This window comes from Bipolaris sorokiniana (assembly GCF_000338995.1).
Source record: "Bipolaris sorokiniana ND90Pr unplaced genomic scaffold COCSAscaffold_9, whole genome shotgun sequence".
Lineage (NCBI taxonomy): Eukaryota > Fungi > Ascomycota > Dothideomycetes > Pleosporales > Pleosporaceae > Bipolaris > Bipolaris sorokiniana.
In genome coordinates, this window is record NW_006911903.1 from 869726 (window position 1) to 889568 (window position 19843).

General features: G+C 52.6%; 7 protein-coding genes across 7 annotated transcripts; 4 read left to right on the forward strand and 3 right to left on the reverse strand.

The window, feature by feature from the left end:
• Window positions 1-348: 348 nt before the first annotated feature.
• On the reverse strand, window positions 349-4173 carry COCSADRAFT_145084 (uncharacterized protein). Its single transcript, XM_007703106.1, has 2 exons — window positions 1856-4173; window positions 349-1806 (listed from the first exon to the last, which is right to left on the reverse strand). Exons 1-2 carry the CDS (start codon window positions 4073-4075, stop codon window positions 691-693), a joined length of 3336 nt encoding a protein of 1111 aa, XP_007701296.1. The 5' UTR covers window positions 4076-4173; the 3' UTR covers window positions 349-690.
• Window positions 4174-5382: 1209 nt separating this feature from the next.
• Window positions 5383-6744, forward strand: COCSADRAFT_200653 (uncharacterized protein). Its single transcript, XM_007703107.1, has 2 exons — window positions 5383-5833; window positions 5917-6744. The coding sequence occupies exons 1-2, from the start codon at window positions 5459-5461 to the stop codon at window positions 6361-6363; spliced, it is 822 nt and encodes a 273-aa protein (XP_007701297.1). The 5' UTR covers window positions 5383-5458; the 3' UTR covers window positions 6364-6744.
• A 376-nt stretch (window positions 6745-7120) lies between these two features.
• On the forward strand, window positions 7121-11214 carry COCSADRAFT_37906 (uncharacterized protein). The gene is made up of 3 exons (XM_007702841.1): window positions 7121-7641; window positions 7702-10772; window positions 10823-11214. Exons 1-3 carry the CDS (start codon window positions 7302-7304, stop codon window positions 10928-10930), a joined length of 3519 nt encoding a protein of 1172 aa, XP_007701031.1. The 5' UTR covers window positions 7121-7301; the 3' UTR covers window positions 10931-11214.
• A 1762-nt stretch (window positions 11215-12976) lies between these two features.
• COCSADRAFT_92189 (uncharacterized protein) lies at window positions 12977-13546 on the forward strand (the record flags this gene model as incomplete). The annotated part of the gene is made up of 2 exons (XM_007703108.1): window positions 12977-13330; window positions 13379-13546. Coding segments are annotated over 2 exons (522 nt in total), but the record flags the coding sequence as incomplete, so codon positions are not given.
• Window positions 13547-13794: 248 nt separating this feature from the next.
• COCSADRAFT_336894 (uncharacterized protein) lies at window positions 13795-14920 on the forward strand. Its single transcript, XM_007703109.1, has 3 exons — window positions 13795-13841; window positions 13899-14330; window positions 14419-14920. Exons 2-3 carry the CDS (start codon window positions 13949-13951, stop codon window positions 14766-14768), a joined length of 732 nt encoding a protein of 243 aa, XP_007701299.1. The 5' UTR covers window positions 13795-13841; window positions 13899-13948; the 3' UTR covers window positions 14769-14920.
• COCSADRAFT_336890 (uncharacterized protein) lies at window positions 14920-16654 on the reverse strand. The gene is made up of 2 exons (XM_007703110.1): window positions 16301-16654; window positions 14920-16201 (listed from the first exon to the last, which is right to left on the reverse strand). Exons 1-2 carry the CDS (start codon window positions 16419-16421, stop codon window positions 15072-15074), a joined length of 1251 nt encoding a protein of 416 aa, XP_007701300.1. The 5' UTR covers window positions 16422-16654; the 3' UTR covers window positions 14920-15071.
• A 715-nt stretch (window positions 16655-17369) lies between these two features.
• COCSADRAFT_119994 (glycosyltransferase family 34 protein) lies at window positions 17370-19672 on the reverse strand. The gene is made up of 3 exons (XM_007703111.1): window positions 18797-19672; window positions 18455-18743; window positions 17370-18407 (listed from the first exon to the last, which is right to left on the reverse strand). The coding sequence occupies exons 1-3, from the start codon at window positions 19188-19190 to the stop codon at window positions 17720-17722; spliced, it is 1371 nt and encodes a 456-aa protein (XP_007701301.1). The 5' UTR covers window positions 19191-19672; the 3' UTR covers window positions 17370-17719.
• Between the last annotated feature and the right edge of the window lie 171 nt (window positions 19673-19843).

Below are 19843 nucleotides of genomic sequence, written 5' to 3' on the forward strand. Positions count from 1 at the left end.
AGTACATGGAGTATGTATAGAGCCATCCAACGCTCTTGATACCACCGCTGCCCACCCAGCTTGCCCGCCCGAAGCACTCTCGATGCGTGCCTAAAGTCCCACCAGTCAGGCGCAGCGGCTGTTGCTGTTGGAGCACGACGGCAAGTAGGTGTAGGCGTGGCGCTTGTTGGCGGCTGTCGCGAGATCGCCATTGGAGACAACGGTCATGCGTCTAGCGTCTTCCCGCACGCTGGGCACGACCAGGGCTCCGGCGGCCTTTTTTTGTTTTGGCAGTTGACGTCAGAACGAGACAGATATAGTGCTCGCAACATGCAGGTGTACAGTAGTACAGTATAGTGTACACTATGTCTCGTCACGTGCCATGACTAACAAGTATTGTCTTCACATGGACACAAACAGCAGCTGCCAGGCGGAGAGTGCCTTCCCCAACATATCCCGCATACCATGCACTGCCCAACTGTGGCGTAGACGCCCATCACAAGTGGTCTGACAAGTGACAACCATCTCGCGTCGCTGCCTCTACCTAAAAATAGCCCTCTGCGAGGTCCAATATCAATTATCATCCCGCCTACCCAACCACAACAACAAGGATGCGGGCCTGTCTACAAACGCCTGCACATGCAAACCGCGCTTCTATAAACTTACACAACACACGAATAATACAACACCAAAACATCCACGTCTCCAACATCACAGCCTGCGTAGTCGCTTCCCAGCCCCCAGCTCAATCGCCGTTCGGCTGTTGAGCATCACCTCCTCATTGCCCCCTTCAGGCGGGTGCGCTTGAATGTACTCCCGCCGTATGCGTGCTGCCTCCTTGTCCCAAGTAGCAACCCGCTCCTTGAACTCTACTGCACTTGCCGTTGCGTCCTCTCGTGCGTTGCTAGCCTGGTCCAGATATGGCTGCTTGACATGCTGCTCTGCCGTGCGCCATTTTAGCCCTACTGCGTTGCGAATCTCTTGCTTTGGAGCTTTGGCATCAGCATTGCCACTTTTGACCCGGTGTGCCTCATCACACTCTTGCTTGCAAATATACCAAAAGTCTTTCGTGAACAACAGAAATGGGTTGACGCCTGCCCGCCCGGGTTTGATTGGACGTTCGCCAATCTGCTCCAAAATGGCCCCAATAATCGCCGCTTCGTAGTCTTCGTCGCGCTGCACACGCCCACTCTTGTTCTCTCTCACTGGCCCCACAGCCGGCTCAAATCGCCGCTTCGACTCTGCAGTCGGAGTCGTCGAAAACTCGGCCTTGATCGCTTTCTTCTCCACAAGCGGACTGGGTATCTCGATGGGCCCTAGTACGTTCTCGGCAACCTCCGCTGCCACTCGGAGGCCTGACAAGTACGCCCCGTGCACAGTCGCAGGATGTGTGCCGCACGTTGCTTCTCCAGCAAAATGCAGCGGGCCGTGTGGCCGTGCCATGACATCGTAGTCACCAGTCTGTGTCCTTGGTCCCACGTATGAGTAGCTGCCTCGAGCGAATGGATCCTTCTTCCACCGCGTCACAATCGCTTCCGATGGGAGTGGTACAGTGTTTGGCGCAAACATTGCGTCGAGCCGGTCCGTCACTTCTTTGACAAGCTGGTCGTCCGACATCGTCTCGGCGTAGTGGGCAGCATCACCTGCCATGAGCGCTACTAGCACTGGCTTTCCGCTCGTCTTTATGCAATTCCAAAACAGATAGAACCGTCCTCGTTTCGAACAATACTCCTCTGGTCGCATGCTACCCTCGCGCTCGGCCTCGTTGAGCAGTCCAAACATGTCTCGATCCGGTTCCCAAAAGGCTTTCTCGTACACGAGGATAATCTATTCATGTCATGAGAAAGCGCACAGTTGACAGAACAGACAGACCCACCTTGTTCAAAAGTCCAAATCCCATGCGTTCAATCACATCCTGCTTCCAGCTAGGAAGTGGGGGTTCGAACTTGATAGATCCTGATTTCAGTACCCCCAGGGGTGTAGTGAGGACAACATGATCGGCTTCAAATGTTTCGCCGTTGGTGCATTCGATTCTGACAGCTTTGCCAACTCGCTGTTCTTCCGTGTTGTAGTGGACAGTCTTGATAGCCGTGCTGAACCGTACGTCCAGCTTGCTAGGACATTGCCACAACCCGCGCGGAACCTGCTGATAACCCCCAATTACCTGACTATGCTCGCCTTCGAATTCATTTCCTATGTCCTGATCCCAGCCGCTCAAACTGAGCTGGTTCACACTCACAGCGTTTGCGTATTCGAGGTTGGCATGGTGCCAGCTGAGCAGGCGCATGTCTCTGGGTTTCAAGTCGACAAGTGACTGATATTGCCGGAGTCCCTCATCCATTGTCTGGCCTAATGTCGGGTATTCCGATGCCCTTGCAATCGTATCCAGGTCCAATGTTTGGTCGTCCGTCACACCATCCTTCAGTTTCCATCCCATGTCTTGTACCGTCTTTGCGGCTGTGACATCAGGGTCGAAACCAGCGCTCAACTGATATGCTCTCCCCGCCAGCTTTTCTACCCCGGTAGTTGGCTTCTCTTGCTTTGTCGATGTTGCGCTTATCGCGTCTGCTGGCAAAGGAGCCTCAGACTCTTCTAGCTCGGCAATGGTAGGCCCACCAACGTCAGCGGGCTCACGGCCAAACGCCATCAAGTTTCGATCACCCTCTACTATCCTGTGGGCAGTAGGTTTGTTTCGAAATGCTGCCGCTCGTTCGAGTACATCGTTGTACAGCTTCTCTACCAGTATGTCTTGACTTCTCTCGACAACCGTGCCATCATAATCGTAGAGTATCGTATTGTCTCTTAGACCATGATAGGGCAAGCCCAACTGGCCTCGAATTATCGCATTCAACGGGTTGCCGTGTTCGTATCCTGTAACAATCTGAGCACCCATCTCAGCTGTGCAACGATTTCCAGGTGGGAGTGTAGAACCGGATTGATTCAAAAAAGGATGTGAATACACTCGACCACCGACACGTGGACGGGCCTCGAGGATGATAATCTCCGGTGGACGCTCTCCCGCATCTGTCAGTTGATCTCCAAGTTGGGCAAAGACTCCTTCCAGGTGCCGAGCGCAACCTAGTCCCGACATGCCTGCACCAACTACAACGATTGTCCGTCTTGTTGCCGTCTTTGCTTTGCATTTCGAGAGAGTACCAGCATTATTCGGTACTTCAGCGCAACCAAAATTGATGCATCCGTGTCTCATAAGCCACAGATATGCCACCTTTGCCAGACCAAAGTAGCGCTTGTCACGGGCGCACCCTGCAGCTTCTTTGAGAGAGACGTATACCAGAGGGTTGCGATGCCACAAGCGCAGGATCGCGTTTCTGATGTTCAGATAAATCGTGACTTGGGCGTGAGTGACATGCTCACGTAAAAGCTTGTACTCGGTGGGATGCAGAGTGAATGGATTGAGCCGGCTGTTCTCTGCTGCTAGAATGCATTGCCGGCCGAATTCGGGCCATGACACATCTGCAGGTATGCTAGAACTCGCCTTCATCTCGACAGCCTTCCCTTTTACAGGGAGAGAATTTGTCCTGCGATGCTTCTTTGGCTGTCCATGTGACTGTGGAAGCTCAGGGGTCGAAGATGCTTGTGATTCGCCACTCAGACTATGTGGTGTGCCCGCCATGAATGCGCCATCTCTCTGATGACTCTTTGATGATGAATGAGCTTTCGTGCCGTTTTCGTTGAGAGACGTATGTGAAGAGACGTGGTTTTGATGAGAGGGCTGTTTTCTCTGGGTACTAGTCATGCCCTTAACGGCCGAGTTTGGGGTGAATGGATGCTGCAGTGGCGAAGGAGTGTAGTTTGTCGTGTATCCATTTGCCAATGTGCCTGGAGTAGATCCTTCCCCCTCGTGACTTGTGCTGGGTTCTGATGTATCAATCAAGTCGCCGTAGTGCACGGACGATGCACTCGATTCCCGGCCGTAGCCCAAGTTACTAAACCCAGGTATAGGTGCGACACCGCCTTTCAGATGTATACTATCATTGGACATTGGCAATGACAACAGATCATCTTGATTCTGATCGAAGAGGTACGAGCCGTCATCGAGTGCGGTAGGATCGGCTGTGGATGCGATGGAGAACATATTGATAAAGATCCGAGGAGGAAAGACGGGGAGGCACCTGACAGGGAAGCCGCTACAGAGCCACAATCAGCCGTTGGCCGCACAATCGCAGCGATAAGGTTGTAGCGGGTAGCGGGCGGCGTTGTATTCTGCAAAGCATGAGGGACCTTGTTGAACTTGTAGCGATGGTGCGAGGGTGCAGACAGGTGATGGACGGATGCCCAGACTTATGGAGGTCAAGGCACGAAAGAAGCGCACCATACCCACCTAGGCAAATTCGGTCGAAACCAACCCGGTCGTTTCTGACTTCAGCCCTCTCCAACTAGCTCAAACATTCCTCCACGCTCCGTCATTGCGACAATGGATCTGTGTAAAGATTCACATGGTTGATGCGCAGCTTGGCGACAACAAAGTGACTGGTTGGCCGTAGCTGACCCCGCTCGTACGGAAGCGAACATTGCTCCAGCACGTCGTGATATAAGCTTCAGCCAACCCCATCAACATTTTCGAAGCTTCCAACGGGAGCGCATTGGATGCATATGCTATGTGCTTAACGAGTTTGGTCGTCTAGGTTGTCGACCGTGACCACCTCATGGAATGTAAGGATCTTGCACTTGGTCTTTTCGCGCATGGATGTTTCGACTCGTTCCTGTTCGGATGACGGCTGATGAACTTATGCAGAAACCAACTCTCCTTCGCAAGCCAGCCTCCGTATCAAACCGTACTGCGTTTACACAACGCCTAGAAGCCGAATATTGTCACCTATCTTGTGTATACCAATCATTGCCGTTCGCCTTTTCAACCGGACACCTTAATTCATACCCATCTTCAAAGTAGAGAGAAAGGCATATAAGATATCGCTGATGTCTTAGGAAAACGTATGCCGGTCAGTACGACTAAATCATCAGTTCTCCATTTGACATGGTGAGATGATAATATAGTGTGAGCTCATGCAAGGTAATTGTGATAGAACCTCCGCTCTCGGAGCTCATTTGACAACGAGATCCGTCTTGTGTGATATACCTTTACCGCATATGGTATCGAGATATCAAGGCATTGCAGAGTATCCAGTGGCAGCCATGGATTCTTTGCACATGATATATTTCAATCTTGCCATTTGAACCTGTCGCCTTGCCATATATTTAATCTTCACTATCATGTCCCCTTTTTCTTTGGCTCGGCGATGAAACCGCAGACCTAAATTGATTCATTTTTCCTCATTTCACAACCGTATCAATTCCGCATATCAACCATCCAATCTTTTGGCGGAACAATATCACGTGCTCGACCACGCTAGTCAATCCCCGTAGGGTTAACGCAGTATCGCTTCAGCCGACCCGTCGGCTTTCGTCGTCTGCCCAGACAAACCTTTCCCCGCGACCTCGCATTCAAGGAAGAAGAAAGATGCGATGGCCCTGGTCAGTCAATGATGATGACGACGAAAAGAAGAGTGGCCTTCCTTTATGGACCGCGCCAACAAAGTCGACAGGTTTTGCAGGGTCATGGACTGAACCGCGGACCCTGATTCCGTCTCTTGCGCTAACAGCATCAATGGTTGCTGCGCTCCGTTTCTACAAGGCCTATCTAAGAAGAATACCAACAGTGAACCATATCAAACCAGACTACTTCCGTCGCAGAAGTCTATTTGGTCAAGTCACGAGCGTAGGGGACGCGGATAATTTCAGACTTTACCACACGCCTGGCGGGAGAATAGCAGGATGGGGATGGCTACCTTGGAAGAGGGTGCCTACTACAAAAGAGGCTTTGGCTCAGCAGACAGTGAGTCTCAATCGGGTCCTGAGCCCGAACTGCACTGTCCTGGGCTTACATGCCATCAGATACATAACTAACTGGACCAACAGCTTCATATACGCATCGCTGGAGTGGACGCGCCTGAACTTGCGCACTGGGGCCGAGAGGCTCAGCCTTTTGCAAAGGAAGCCCAAGACTGGCTCATCGGCCTTATTCACCATCGTCGAGTACGCGCATACATATATAGGCGTGACCAGTACGACCGTGTGGTAGCCCAAGTTTATGTACGCCGATGGTTCTTCAAGAAGGACGTGGGGTTGGAGATGTTAAAGGCAGGATTGGCGACGATATATGAAGCCAAGTCAGGTGCAGAGTTTGGAAGTGCTGAAGACCAGTACCGCGCAGCAGAGAAGAAGGCTCGAGAGGATCAGGTTGGAATGTGGGCCAAGCCGAGTCTGAGGCAGCGACTGAGCGGTATACCGAAGAAAGCATTAGAGAGCCCGCGGGAGTACAAGGCGCGACATGCAGCAGCAGACAAAGCAAAAAAGGCAGCGTGAGATGAGTCTACCGCGAGGAGAACGCGACATGTCCACGTACTAGACACGGGAGGAGATTGGCGCTGCGATCGAGGCAGTCTCACGCATGGCACCGGCTCGATGCTAGCGAGCAGTATTTCGCCGTACTACGGGCCGAGGATTCCACAAAGCTTCTCAGAAAACTTGGAGTCCATCGATGACTGTGCTATTGCTGTTGCAAAATCTGTCAATGTTGTTGGCTAGCTCCACGAGGCCATCAGGAAATAGTTTAGGGTTGGTCGGGCAACGAATCATGCTAAATGTCCTGGGGGGGAAATACGACTACCCATGGAGCGTGTCCGAGTCTCAAAGTAGTAATGCAATGTCGATGCAAGTGCGCCAAGAAACACAAGCTAGTACCCGTATGACTGTATTGAGAAAAGTTCTGCAAGACGATGTCAAAATTTCTGCTCATCGGCGCTGTGTGCTAGAGGATGGAGATCGATCTTCGGCGCCGTAATCGGTCCTCCGCATGGGGGTTCTTGGTGACAAGACGGGACAATGGAGAGGCGGGTAGGCTGGCAGCAGACTGGATCGTGCGTCTTGACTGAGTCACCTTGTGTAGACGGGCGAACATTTGAATGCGCAATGTCAGCGTGGAATTCAAGCATTTCACAACTCCCCCTCCATTGCGTAGTTGGTGATCGCCGACGGTCTTATCTGAGCGTTATCGGAGATAGCCTGATTGGCCCGTTGCGCATCATTGGATTTTTTTGGCTGCCGCATCGCAGCTTTCCCCACAGATTGTTCATAAACTTTGAGGGAGTCATTTGTGCTCTGGCTCCGCTAGGGTTGAGCTATACTTCTTCAATTCCCCCCGCCAACCACCGAGCGACTTTTTTCCAGCGCGTGCGTCGCCTTTCTTTGTCGCTCCCATCTTCAACAAGCTCACAGCCCTCAAGCCGCTTGTCCGCCTGCAAATGGCTCTCTGCGGGCGTCTAGCACGTCGCGTACCCACCCTCGCAGGTCAAACTCGCTCATTGACATCTTCTGCATGCTCGCGAAACTTCACAACCCGCGCTGCTCGCCCTCTGACTTCTCTCCGCTCCAGCAGTGAGTCACCTGCGGTTTACCGGCAACTGCGGGCATTCACAAAGGTCGCGTCAACATGGAATAAGACACAGACAGCGCCCAATGCTGAGGCGTATCTCAAGAGCGGCGTCATTTCTGGCGCACAGGATCTTGTCGACGTAAAGAAAGTCCTGGTCATTGGCAGTGGTGGTCTCAGCATTGGTCAGGCCGGAGAGTTTGACTACTCAGGTGCGTAAACACCACTAGACACAATTACGCGAGAATGATCATATGCTTATTGAATTGCAGGTTCACAGGCGCTCAAGGCTCTGAGGGAAGCTGGTGTCAAGTCCGTGCTGCTCAACCCTAATATTGCTACTATCCAAACATCCCACGTGCTCGCCGATGAAATCTACTACTTGCCTGTAACTCCCGAATACGCCGAATATGTCATCCAGAAGGAGAAGCCTGACGGAATCTTCCTCAGCTTTGGTGGTCAAACTGCATTGAACCTGGGTGTCCAGATGGATGCCAAGGGCATTTTTGAAAAATATGGTGTCAAGGTACTCGGTACTAGCGTCCAGACTCTCAAGACGAGTGAGGACCGTGATCTCTTCGCGCGCGCTTTGGAAGAAATCAACATTCCCATTGCCAAGTCAATTGCCGTCTCCACGGTGGACGAGGCATTGGATGCTGCTGAAAAGGTCGGATACCCCATCATTGTTCGTGCTGCATATGCACTGGGTGGTCTTGGTTCTGGTTTCGCAAACAACCCCGAAGAGCTGAAGAACTTGTCGGCTCGTTCACTCACGCTGTCACCCCAAATCTTGGTCGAGAAGTCGCTCAAGGGCTGGAAGGAGGCCGAGTACGAGGTCGTGCGTGATGCAAGCGACAACTGCATTACAGTCTGCAACATGGAAAACTTTGATCCTCTTGGTGTCCACACCGGTGACAGTATCGTTGTATCGCCAAGTCAAACATTCAGCGACGAGGAATACCACATGCTCCGATCTGCGTCTATCAAGATTGTCAGACATTTGGGAGTTGTTGGAGAGTGCAACGTACAGTACTGCCTGCAGCCAGATGGTCTCGATTACCGTGTCATTGAAGTCAATGCTCGTCTGTCTCGTTCATCTGCACTGGCTTCCAAAGCAACTGGTTACCCTCTAGCTTACACTGCAGCCAAGATAGGTCTTGGACACACGCTTCCTGAACTACCAAATGCCGTCACCAAGACCACAACCGCAAACTTCGAGCCTAGTCTGGACTATGTTGTCACCAAAATGCCTCGATGGGATCTCAGCAAGTTCCAGAACGTCAAGCGCGATATTGGCAGCTCCATGAAGTCGGTCGGTGAGGTTATGGCTATTGGACGTACATTCGAAGAGTCTTTCCAAAAGGCTTGCCGACAAGTCGACCCCAAGTACCTCGGTTTCCAGGGCGAAAAGTACGGCGAGAGCCTCGACGAAGAGCTCAAGAACCCTACTGATCGACGATGGCTTGCTGTTGGTCAAGCTCTGTTCCACGAAGGCTACTCCGTTGATAGGGTTCACGATCTCACTAAGATTGACAAGTGGTTCTTGCACAAGCTGCAAAACATTGTTGACTGCACAAAGGAACTTGAGAACATTGGCAGCCTGTTCGGCCTCAAGAAGGAGATTATCCTCAAGGCCAAGAAGCTTGGTTTCTCTGACAAGCAGATTGCAAAGGCAGTTAACAGCACAGAAGACGAGGTCCGCGCCCGCAGGACCGGCTTTGGAATCAGGCCATGGGTCAAGCGTATTGATACCTTGGCTGCTGAGTTCCCTGCAAACACAAACTATCTTTATACTACGTACAACGCTTCATCACACGATGTTACCTTTGATGACCATGGTATCATCGTTCTTGGTAGCGGTGTCTACCGCATTGGAAGCTCTGTCGAATTCGATTGGTGCGCTGTCAACGCTACCCGCTCCCTCAACGCACTTGGCAAGAAGACTGTCATGATCAATTACAACCCAGAGACCTACAGTACGGATTTCGATGTCGCCGACAAGCTCTACTTCGAAGAGCTCAGCTATGAGCGTGTGATGGATATCTACGAGCTTGAAACCGCCAGCGGAGTTGTCGTCTCTGTCGGGGGTCAGCTTCCCCAGAATATTGCTCTGAAGCTGCAGGAGTCTGGAAAGGCCAAGGTTCTCGGAACCGATCCCGCAGATATCGACAAGGCCGAAGATCGCCACAAGTTCTCTTCTATTCTGGACTCAATTGGTGTAGACCAGCCAGCTTGGAAGGAACTTACTTCTTACGAGGATGCAAAGAAGTTTGCAAGCTCTGTTGGATATCCAGTTCTTGTCCGCCCATCGTACGTCCTTTCTGGTGCTGCCATGACTGTCATCCGTGGTGAGGATGAACTGAAGGAGAAGCTCCTCGCTGCCTCCAACGTGTCACCCGACCACCCGGTCGTCATTACCAAGTTCATTGACGGCGCTCAAGAAATTGACTGCGATGCTGTTGCTTCTAACGGAAATGTCCTTGTTCATGCGGTCAGCGAGCACGTTGAGAATGCTGGTGTTCACTCTGGTGATGCCACCCTTGTACTGCCACCAGTCAACCTTGACAAGCGCATCCAAGAACGTGTCAAGGAGATTGCCGACAAGGTCGCCAAGGCCTGGAACATCACTGGTCCCTTCAACATGCAAATCATCAAGGAGGAAGTCGAGGGCTCTGAGCCGAACCTCAAGGTCATCGAGTGCAACCTCCGTGCTTCTCGTTCCTTCCCCTTTGTCAGCAAGGTCCTTGGCACCAACTTCATTGATGTTGCCACAAAGGCTCTTGTCGGCCGTGATGTCCCTGAGCCTACTGATCTCATGGCTGTGGAGAGGAACTACCTCGCCACCAAGGTCCCTCAATTCTCCTGGACCAGATTGGCTGGTGCTGACCCTTACCTCGGCGTAGAGATGTCGTCTACTGGTGAGATGGCTTGCTTTGGTAAGGACCTTGTCGAGGCCTACTGGGCATCTGCGCAATCGCAAATGAACTTCCGCCTTCCCCAGCCTGGTGAGGGTCTCTTGTTCGGTGGTGATGTCACTCCTGGCTCACTACACTCCAACTCTCTGATCCAAATTGCCAAGTACGTGCACGCGCTTGGCTACAAGTTCCTTGCTGCCAACAAGGAAGTGAAGGAGCTTCTGGAGAAGAACACAGAGGGTATCACCGTCGATGTCATCGAGTTCCCCAAGGATGACAAGAGGAAGCTGCGTGAGGTGTTTGAGAAGAACAACATCCGTGGTTGCTTCAACCTGGCCAAGTACAGGGCGAACGGCCTGTTCGACGAGGACTACGTCATGAGGAGGAACGCCGTCGACTTTGGTGTGCCGCTGTTTATGGAGCCCAAGGTGAGTCTTTCTGCTTTGTACTGATGAATTTGGAAGCTAACTTGCTGCAGACTGCTGTCCTGTTTGCTCAATGTATGAGCGAGAAGCTACCCAAGAAGGAGGGTATCCCAAGCGAGGTCAGGTCGTGGAGTGACTTCGTTGGTGGCAGGCCACTCTAAACGGATAGCTCAATGCTCGAATCCGATGTGGGGAAAGGAGTGCTGGGGTGTAAGATCTAGCCGAAGCTCGCTCTAATTGGGGTGAATGTCTCATGGAAAGGGGTGGGATAAAAATTATGTTCTAGTGTATACAGCGTTGTCATCATACGGTCAACTGCATTTGCAGTTTGGAGGAGTTGGGATATCATCTTTACCTCTGGCCCGGTGGAAGTTCTCCATCGCATGTGTGGCTAGGTAACATGAAGACTTATGTAGTTCAATCTGAGCTTGTCATGTTTCAGTGATACCTAGCGTCCCCAGATATTGTTAAAAATGGATCGTCGGCTGCCACTCTTTGAATTATGGATTTAATAGATGGAGTCAGGATAGAGATTAGAGGGTGCTGTTGAGGAGGAGGGTAGTGTGAATATGGTTGTACTGGTTGTGATAACGCGCATAAGTCGTGTGAGATTGTTATGCCAGTCGTGAGCACCAGGGTGACGAGGACTGCTAGGTTCCACTTTGAGAGGGACTTTACCTTGGTGGACAAGTTTAGCATGACTTCGATGTGTTAGTGTGACAAACTTTGGTATATATAGCGCGGAGTGGGGACCGTGGATATCTGAACACGCAATCTGTAATGCTCTATGCCGTCTGGCGTGGACCCCGCAGGCCATGCCAAGTATGACATTGAAGACGAGAAGCTATCTCATTTACGACTCAATTGGCTGGCGTGAAATTCTCCAGCCGTGTTGAGGCACAAATCATGGGTGATGATCCTGCAGCGTGGTGGTGCAGGCATACGTCATTAGCAGTGGGGCGAGGGGAACCGGGGAGTCTGTGGAGGGGCACCAAGCGCGTGGGAGCTACAGCCGCAGCTGCCATTTAGATACCTTGGTTTCCTGCTTTTATGAACTCAACTCCCTTTTCTCCTTTCCCACAACTCAACTGAACCTTAACCAGTATCAATATTCGATTCCTTTGCACAGTAAGTTGTTTCTCCTCCTCTATGCAACTATCACGTTGTCTTGCCATGGCCTTGAAACCTACCCCACATGCAATTGGGCTGCCCCTGTAGATCCAAACGGACTCAGAATAAGCTGCAAGCATCTCAGATGAGCTGGCAAGCTTAACTTGTTCCTTTACATGGCGTGCTTAGACCCTGCCTTACCCGCTCAACCCCTCCCACTACGCTCTACTGATGTTGAGCCAGATCTCTACAATCTGACGATGTCTTACAACAACGATAGCAGCGAGTACGGTCAGCAGTCTGGCAGGTCCCAGGAGGGATACTCTGGGGGCGGCGGAAGCGGCTATGGGGATGACAACAAATCAGGCGGCTATGGTGGCAGCTCGGGACGCGACAATGACAACGACCGTACTTCCGGCGGCTATGGAGGCGGCTCAGGACGTCGTAACTCCAACGATCGCACCTCAGGTGGTTATGGAGGACGTGATAACGACAATGACCGCCCGTCAGGTGGTTACGGAGGTAGCTCAGGCCGCAATGATGACAATGACCGCCCATCAGGAGGCTATGGGGGCGGCTCAACACGTGATGATGACAACGACCGCACTTCCGGCGGTTATGGAGGCGGCTCAGGACGTCGTAACTCCAACGATCGCACCTCAGGTGGTTATGGGGGCAGCTCAGGGCGGAACGATGATAATGATCGCCCATCCGGAGGCTACGGGGGCAGCACAGGAGGCAGTTACGGAGGTAACTCAAGACGTGACGATGACAACGATCGCCCATCAGGCAGTTACGGTGGTAGCTCAGGAGGCAACTACGGAGGTAGCACCAGGCGCGATGATGATAATGACCGTCCATCAGGAGGCTATGGGGGTGGCTCAAGACGTGACGACGACAACGATCGCCCATCGGGAGGTTATGGAGGCAGCTCAGGAGGTGGCTATGGGGGTAAATCTGGACGCGACGATGACAACGACCGTCCGTCAGGTGGCTACGGGGGCAGCTCAGGAGGACATGGCGGATCAGGTAACCACGGAGGCCAGCACTCTACTGGCACGTCCTACGGCGGAGGTGGTGCTTATGGTGGATCATCCGACGACTTCTCTGGCGCAGCTCAGCATGCTGCATCTGAATACGGTAGCGGCGGTGACTCTAGTCTGTTTACCAGTGCTCTTGGTATGCTGGCTGGCAACAAGAACAGTTACCAGAATGAGAGTGTGGACGAAGATGATGCGGTCAAACAGCACGAGAAGCTCTATGGCAACAGTGGCAGCGGAGGTGGGCAAGCCAGCTCGAACAATGTTGGCGCTGCTGCCGCTATGCAGGCATTGAAGATGTTTAATAACAGCAGCAATGAGGACGCCAAGGGTGGTCAGAACAAGTTCATCGGCATGGCCATGGGCCAGGCTGCCCAGCTGTTTGATAAGCAGCAGAGCCAGGGCAACACGGTAGGTGCTGACTGACCCAATCATTGAAACACCTACTGACAAAAGTAGGACCCTAGCGCTACCAAGCAGGACGCCATCGTCCAGGCAGGAAAGCTGGCACTCCAGTTCTACATGAAGTCACAGATGGGTGGCGGCAGTGGTGGAGGCAGTGGTGGCGGCTCTGGCAGTGCTCTTGGTGGTGTGTTGAACATGGCCAGCAAGTTCATGTCAAAGTAGAGTGATCAGAAGGTATTTTGCCGGGCTCATATAGAAAGGCTGCTGTAGCAATCAATAAGGTCATCTGTTTTGTGCAATGGTGCCTCTATGGTGTATGGCGAGGTCGAAATGTAAAAACAGAACAGCATTGGTAAAAGCGACTGTAGTTTGGGGGGAGGGTTTTGGAATCAAGGAAATGCGATGGTCCGATGCGATGATCCGAGCACATCCCTACACCTAAGCTTCCTGTGACGCATTCGGAGACCGACCTCACGCGCACCACCATGCTCCACCGGTCTTATCGGCGGAAAGTAAGGTCAGATATAGCGCACTGACTCTGCACCCATTGATCATGACTGATAACAGTTCCTAGCTATTGATATTGTCTTTGTTACTACAGAACTTACTTCGCAGACCTGATTCATGAGTGACCCTCCACCATCTCGTGCCCCATCCATACCGCCTCTTAACCTCCCCTCAGCAGCCCTACATATTCACAGTCGTGCACAGGACGAACAGCACCCAGACTCTGAAGCCGCGGTACGCCATGAACGGCAGCGCGTTGCAAAAGAGCTAGAACCCGTGAGGCGCAAGAGAGTCGCAACACCAAGTGAAGCGAATGCAGAGAATGAACCGAGAGATGAGTTGAGCAGGCATGCCAGTACGCAAGCAGATGTTCCTCGAGAGACGGGAGATCACAATGCAACAACACCGTGTAGGACCCGATTCTACGACCCAGTCACCAAGTTCTGGGGTACACAGATAAGTCTTAGCATAGAAGAGGGATCGCTGAGAGACCACCTGGGTACGTCTTCTTCTTCTTCTTCTTCTTCTTCTTCATGTCATCAAAAACCCTGCTTCAAACATACAGACTAACAAAAACCCCCCCGAAGCACTCGAGCGCACTTTCCTCGGCTACCTGCATACCTCACTCCTCCTCGTAGTAACGGGTGTGGTTATCGCCCAGCTTTTCCGGCTGCAGCATAGTCCCCATCCGCATCCTCATTTTGGCTTCTACAAGATAGGGAAGCCGCTGTCGGCAGCATTCATCTGCATGGGTATCGTGGTTGTGCTGATTGGAGCGATACGGTTCTGGAGATTGCAGAATGCGCTGGTGAGGGGCAAGGCTATAGCTGCGGGGTGGGAAGTTAGTCTGGTGATGGGGCTGGTTGGGTCCTTGATGCTGGGGACATTTGGGCTTGTTTTGGGAGTCGATATTGACAAGATGTATTTTGGAGGGTGACTTGGGAATTCTCATACTACTTGTACCATCTTTCAGGATAATGAAAACAAAAAAGCAGCAGTCGGGATATCCAGAAAGTAAAATGGTATTGGAGCTATCAACGCAACCCAAGTCTTGAGCTACAGGATTGTCTCTACCATGGTGCAAATCAAGCCAAACGCCCATCTAGCGCCATGCCACGTGATATCGATATTACAAACTGTATAAAGCGAAAATAAAAATATAGAATAACGCCATCCTTAACCCACCCATGTTTGTGCGTGCTGCATGCCATGCAATCGTTTCATGAATATCGTCAAGCACTTAGACACGAATGCCTGTGCCAGAACCCCATCTCAGCTTCCTCAAACCCAAGCCGGTGCCCTTCATGCCAGATACGGCCTCCTTGCCACAACGTCCAGCGTCTACACCCGCAGCACCAACCTGGCCAATAGCCTCTGCGTGACCTGCTTCTTTGCCAGCGACATAGCCTGCCGAGAAGCCGATAGCGCTTACAAGGACTACAACGCCAGCACTGACAACCCAAGTGAGCAGTGTTGGGCTAATCTCCTCGATAAGCGGGCCGGATTTGCGCACCTTTCTGACTACGCGGCGGTCCTTGCTGCCACTTCGTGCGGCTGCCATAGGCGGATTTGCTTTTCGCTTAGGCTTCTCGGAGGGGCTGCTGCTGGTACTGCGTGGGGATGAGGTAGACTCCTCGGATATGTTGCCCAAAGCTACAGACTCGGGCACCATGCGGAGCGACGTCGGATCGACTCGAGTGGACGAGGGCGGGGCTGTACGTGGTTGCCCCGGCTTGGGTAGCCCTCGCACTGCTGCTGCTGCAGACAACAAAGTCGACAGGCTAGCGCGTAGAGCTTCATCGTGGTCGGGTTGATAGTTGGGAGCTACGGCGTTGAAGGGAGTGTGCTGAGGATAAGACTGCTGACGCTGCCCAGTTGGCCTCACAGATCTACGAGGCGTGTACAATGTGCCAGAGTGTGATCGGATGGCTTGTTGTGCGTTCGGACGTGAGAAGGCGTTTGGTCGCGGCTGAAACTCGCGTCGTGTAGAACGTGGATAGTTGACGGCAGTTGCGTTCTCGTCGTCGTCTTCTCTGTCCGACAGGGTTTCTGAAGATGCCACCGACAGTGGGCTTCGGGACGAAGGGTCGTGTCTCAGTGGGGATAGACCAAGGGCCTCATTTGAAGACGTCATGACGCGGTCCGACTCGCTCTCGCTCTCTTCATACTCTTCCTGGCTGCTATTTCCCCCTGCCGCTGTAACCCTGTGTCCGGTTCCTATGGAGAACTGGCCGCCGCCTCGTGAGCGCCTGTTCTGCCGCCTGTGTAGTGTTGAGTCGTGCTGTACCGTGAGACCAGTCGTGATGATCTCGTCAGTGACAGAACATAAAGAGGTCGACGAAGGCCCCGATGCGATATCGATCCATGACTCTGTACACTTGATATAAGCTCATGCTTGGATACAATGATATGGAAGGGGCAGGGCAGAGAAGGCGTCAAGAACACAGGCAAGTGTAGAGATGAACGTACCATCTGAGGGCCTGGATAGCGACGCAACTGGTCGTGAAGAGGCCATAGTTTGGTCTTGACGATGCGCCTCTTCAACACTTGCAAACTGACGGCCTGGTCGCTGCGGCCGATGGTCGTGCATGGCACTCTTTGAGCTTCAAGGATTCGAGTAGTAACCGGTGTCCGGATACGTCTTTATAAGCTTGGACCCTATCTCTACAGGTGGGGAGATATGCGCTCCAGTGGGCCCCAAGGGCCGTGCCGACTTCGGTTCTTTGTTCGGACTTGGGGTATCGAGGCGCAGTAGACCTAGGACGACGGTAGGCAAGGGCGACTGCGAAACAACAGACTATGGTATGGAGCTACACAAACTGAGGCTCCAGAGGTCTCAGGGCAGTGCCGTCAAATCACTACAACAGCAGCAGGAGATAAGCGTGGAGTTACGAGCGCGCTGACGCTACCTGTACTGTTTCCCCAGCTTGCGCACGGCCTAAAAGGGGGAACGTGGGTTGTGGTTGTCGCGTTGGGCTGGGCCTAAAAGAAACGCAACCAAAACGAAGGTTGGACGTGGGCTCAATAGGGCTTCAACCTGAGGAGAGGAAAGTAGAGATGGAAGTCGGAGAATGCAGTCGGCTGCTCGTCCCTGGCCCCGTGTCCCGTGTGCTGGCGTATGACCATTGGCAATGGGATGTGGGAGATGGACGAATCAGGCGCCGCTCATCAACCTACCCCTTTGGAGTCGTGGGATCTGTGCATGCTCACCTGCCTGCATACGGGACATGTGCATGTACATCTTGAGGCCGCCTGCCACTGGACTGACGTCTTTTGAGACAGCCGTGCAAGCCTGTAGTCCTTTGCTCTGCGAACGACTCAGTAACTTTCCATATCATCGCATCGAAGTGCCTTCTCCAGGCTTGCTCGTCAGACGCCATCAATCACGTCATCATGCTGCAAAAGTCACGAGATATGCAACGTGTGGACTCGATGTCGACAACTTGCTTCTATCTTGCAGGGTTTCCAAACAAGCAGACATGCTGCAGAGGACTAGGGTACCTAGGTAACCTCGACGGCTAATACCGTCACCCCAACAAGCCCTGGGTATGGCGGGGGCTTCCATGCGGAGAAGCTGGTCAAAGGACGACAATGACTTGAATTCGAGGCAACGTTTGGACCCAAGAAATAACATTTGTAGAAATGACAACGCCACATTCCGTCTGGCTGCCCACCTAATTCCCAAATAGTCAGCCTTGTAGGGGTATAGGTGCATGACGCCAACTCCGGCATTATGTATGCTGAGAGTATGCAGCTCCCAGGGCTGTGCATTGCCGTCCGCGCATCAGTATTATTGTAAACCCATAAGCCGAATCCTGGCTTCCATCAAAATGCGAGAAATGTGAGAAATACACTCGATACCGCCTCGGATACATCATTGATTGCCATCTAGTTCTTCTTCTCTTCTTTCTTTCCATCCTTCTTCCCATCCTTCTTGGACTTGCTCTTGAAGAAGCCAGAGAGGCCGTCCTTGAACTTCTCCCATGGCGTCCTGTTGAGGTGGTTGCTAAGCTCACGGTATTTGTACATTTCGGCCCAACAGTCGCGACCCCATTCACAGCCAGCCATGTTGACTAGGAAGTCGCGGTCCTTCTCTTGGTAATGAATGTCGGGGTTGTCGCCCTGATCACCGCAGGCACCTGGCGGGAAGCTCATGATTTGACGCTGTTGGATGAACGCAACGTGAGGGCGGATCCAAGGTTGGTTTTGGTACATGTGCTCGAATGCATCTTGTTCCTTGTGCTCCCATTGCATGTGCTTCTGCTCGTATCCAACAGGATCCCACCAGATATCGAGCAACCTGTCCGTCCAGACGCTTCTCCGCACCATGAACGAGCCCAAATTGAAACCACCGCAATCTTGAGGCACCAGCATATTCACAGAATCGGCTCTGCCATCTCCCACCGGCGAGCGTGTTTCGGGATCGAGGTATTCATCTGTCAAAGGATGTGTAATGTTGAGAGGGTTGTAAACGTTGATATCGCGGTACGTGACGTCTTGCAGCTGCTTGAAAACGTGCTTCTGCAGGGAGTAGGTTGGTTCCATGATGAATGTGTTTGTGTCCAGCCACCAGAACCTGTGCTGTGTGAGCGTTGGTTACAGCGTTGGTTGCAACATACTTACCATTCAGCATGTGGGTACTTGCGCATGGCATTGCGGATCGTGTCCACCTTCTCCCAGCTCTCCCTCCACTCGTGCGCGTAGCGCTTCTTCGTGCTCATATCAACAATCTCCAATTCATAGCCCCAGTTCCTGGTATATTTTTTCTTGTTCTTAACGCTGTCACGCTCAATGGCCCATTCACGGGGACCCTTCCATTCCATGACACCTCCACCTTGATTCGCAGCCAAGATGACGACATATTTGCTGCCGCCACCGAACCATGCTGAGCGTCTGTATGCTCGACGTATGGCTACGGGCGTTAGTACCAATGGACCGAATAAAGGATCAAAGGCTTAGACTTACGTGTGTTAAAATTCCAAAAGAAAAGAAGAAACGTAACCAAAAACAAGACCATGACTCGTTTCCGCAGGCGCCACAAATTCCAAACTATGCCATTGAGAGCCCGCGTGACCTTGTTACCCTGAGACCGTCCTCGCCCAAGCTTTTCCTTGTCGCCATGGTTGAAGGGCAGGCTCGTAGATATTTTGCGAAAGTGCTTGCCAAAGAAACCTTGGCCTCTAGTAGTGAAAGCAGGGTAGCCTTTGACCTCGGCACTCCGGGCCTGAGCCGATGCCCAAGTGACATTGTGTGAAGAGGTGCCATTGGGGTATGGACTGCTCTGCCCACTGTTATCGTAAGGCGTGTTCAAGCCTGGACTCGACCACCCTCCGGGCTGGGGCGAGGAGGACCTAGACATGTCCGCGATGCCTGGGGTACTGGGTATGGTGGGCAGGCCTTCACCCAGGGAGCGGCCCGAGAGACCACTAGTTGTACCGAGCCTACTTCGCGATTCGATGATATCGGGGAGGGTGATGTTGGATGGCGCCTGCCTTGCAGCAGATGAGCGCCTTCTCCGTTGGCCAGAGGAAGTGGAGAAGGAGGATTGGGAAGCCAGCGTGACGTTGTCGGCGTCTGTAGGCTGGGTGGATTATGCAAAGGCGCACTTGCGCGGCTGGCTGTGAGGGTGAGCCGGTGAGGGAGGATCACAGGTGGTGTTCGGGGGTGGGTCTTTTGGTATTATAGGACAGCTGGCGGGTGTGGTCAAAAGGCGGAAGTAAAGCGGTAGTGCGACGAATTGTCCAATGTAGGTTGTCGTCGGTCGCAATTAACAAAAGGAGGGACGGGAGATATCTTACTCCAAGGGAGAAGATTGTGCGACGGTGGGAAAGGAGATTCTCGCGATAACCAAATTGCTGTCGAGTTCGCTGCTTGGCGTATACGTGAAAGGAGGGCCGCTAATTAGGCTAGACCTCCCCACTTCGCATTGCGCAGGTTGCTGTCTACCGCTCTACGCTGTCCCACAGCGACACTCGAGGGATGGACGAGAAACCGATGGGCTGCGCAGCGGTG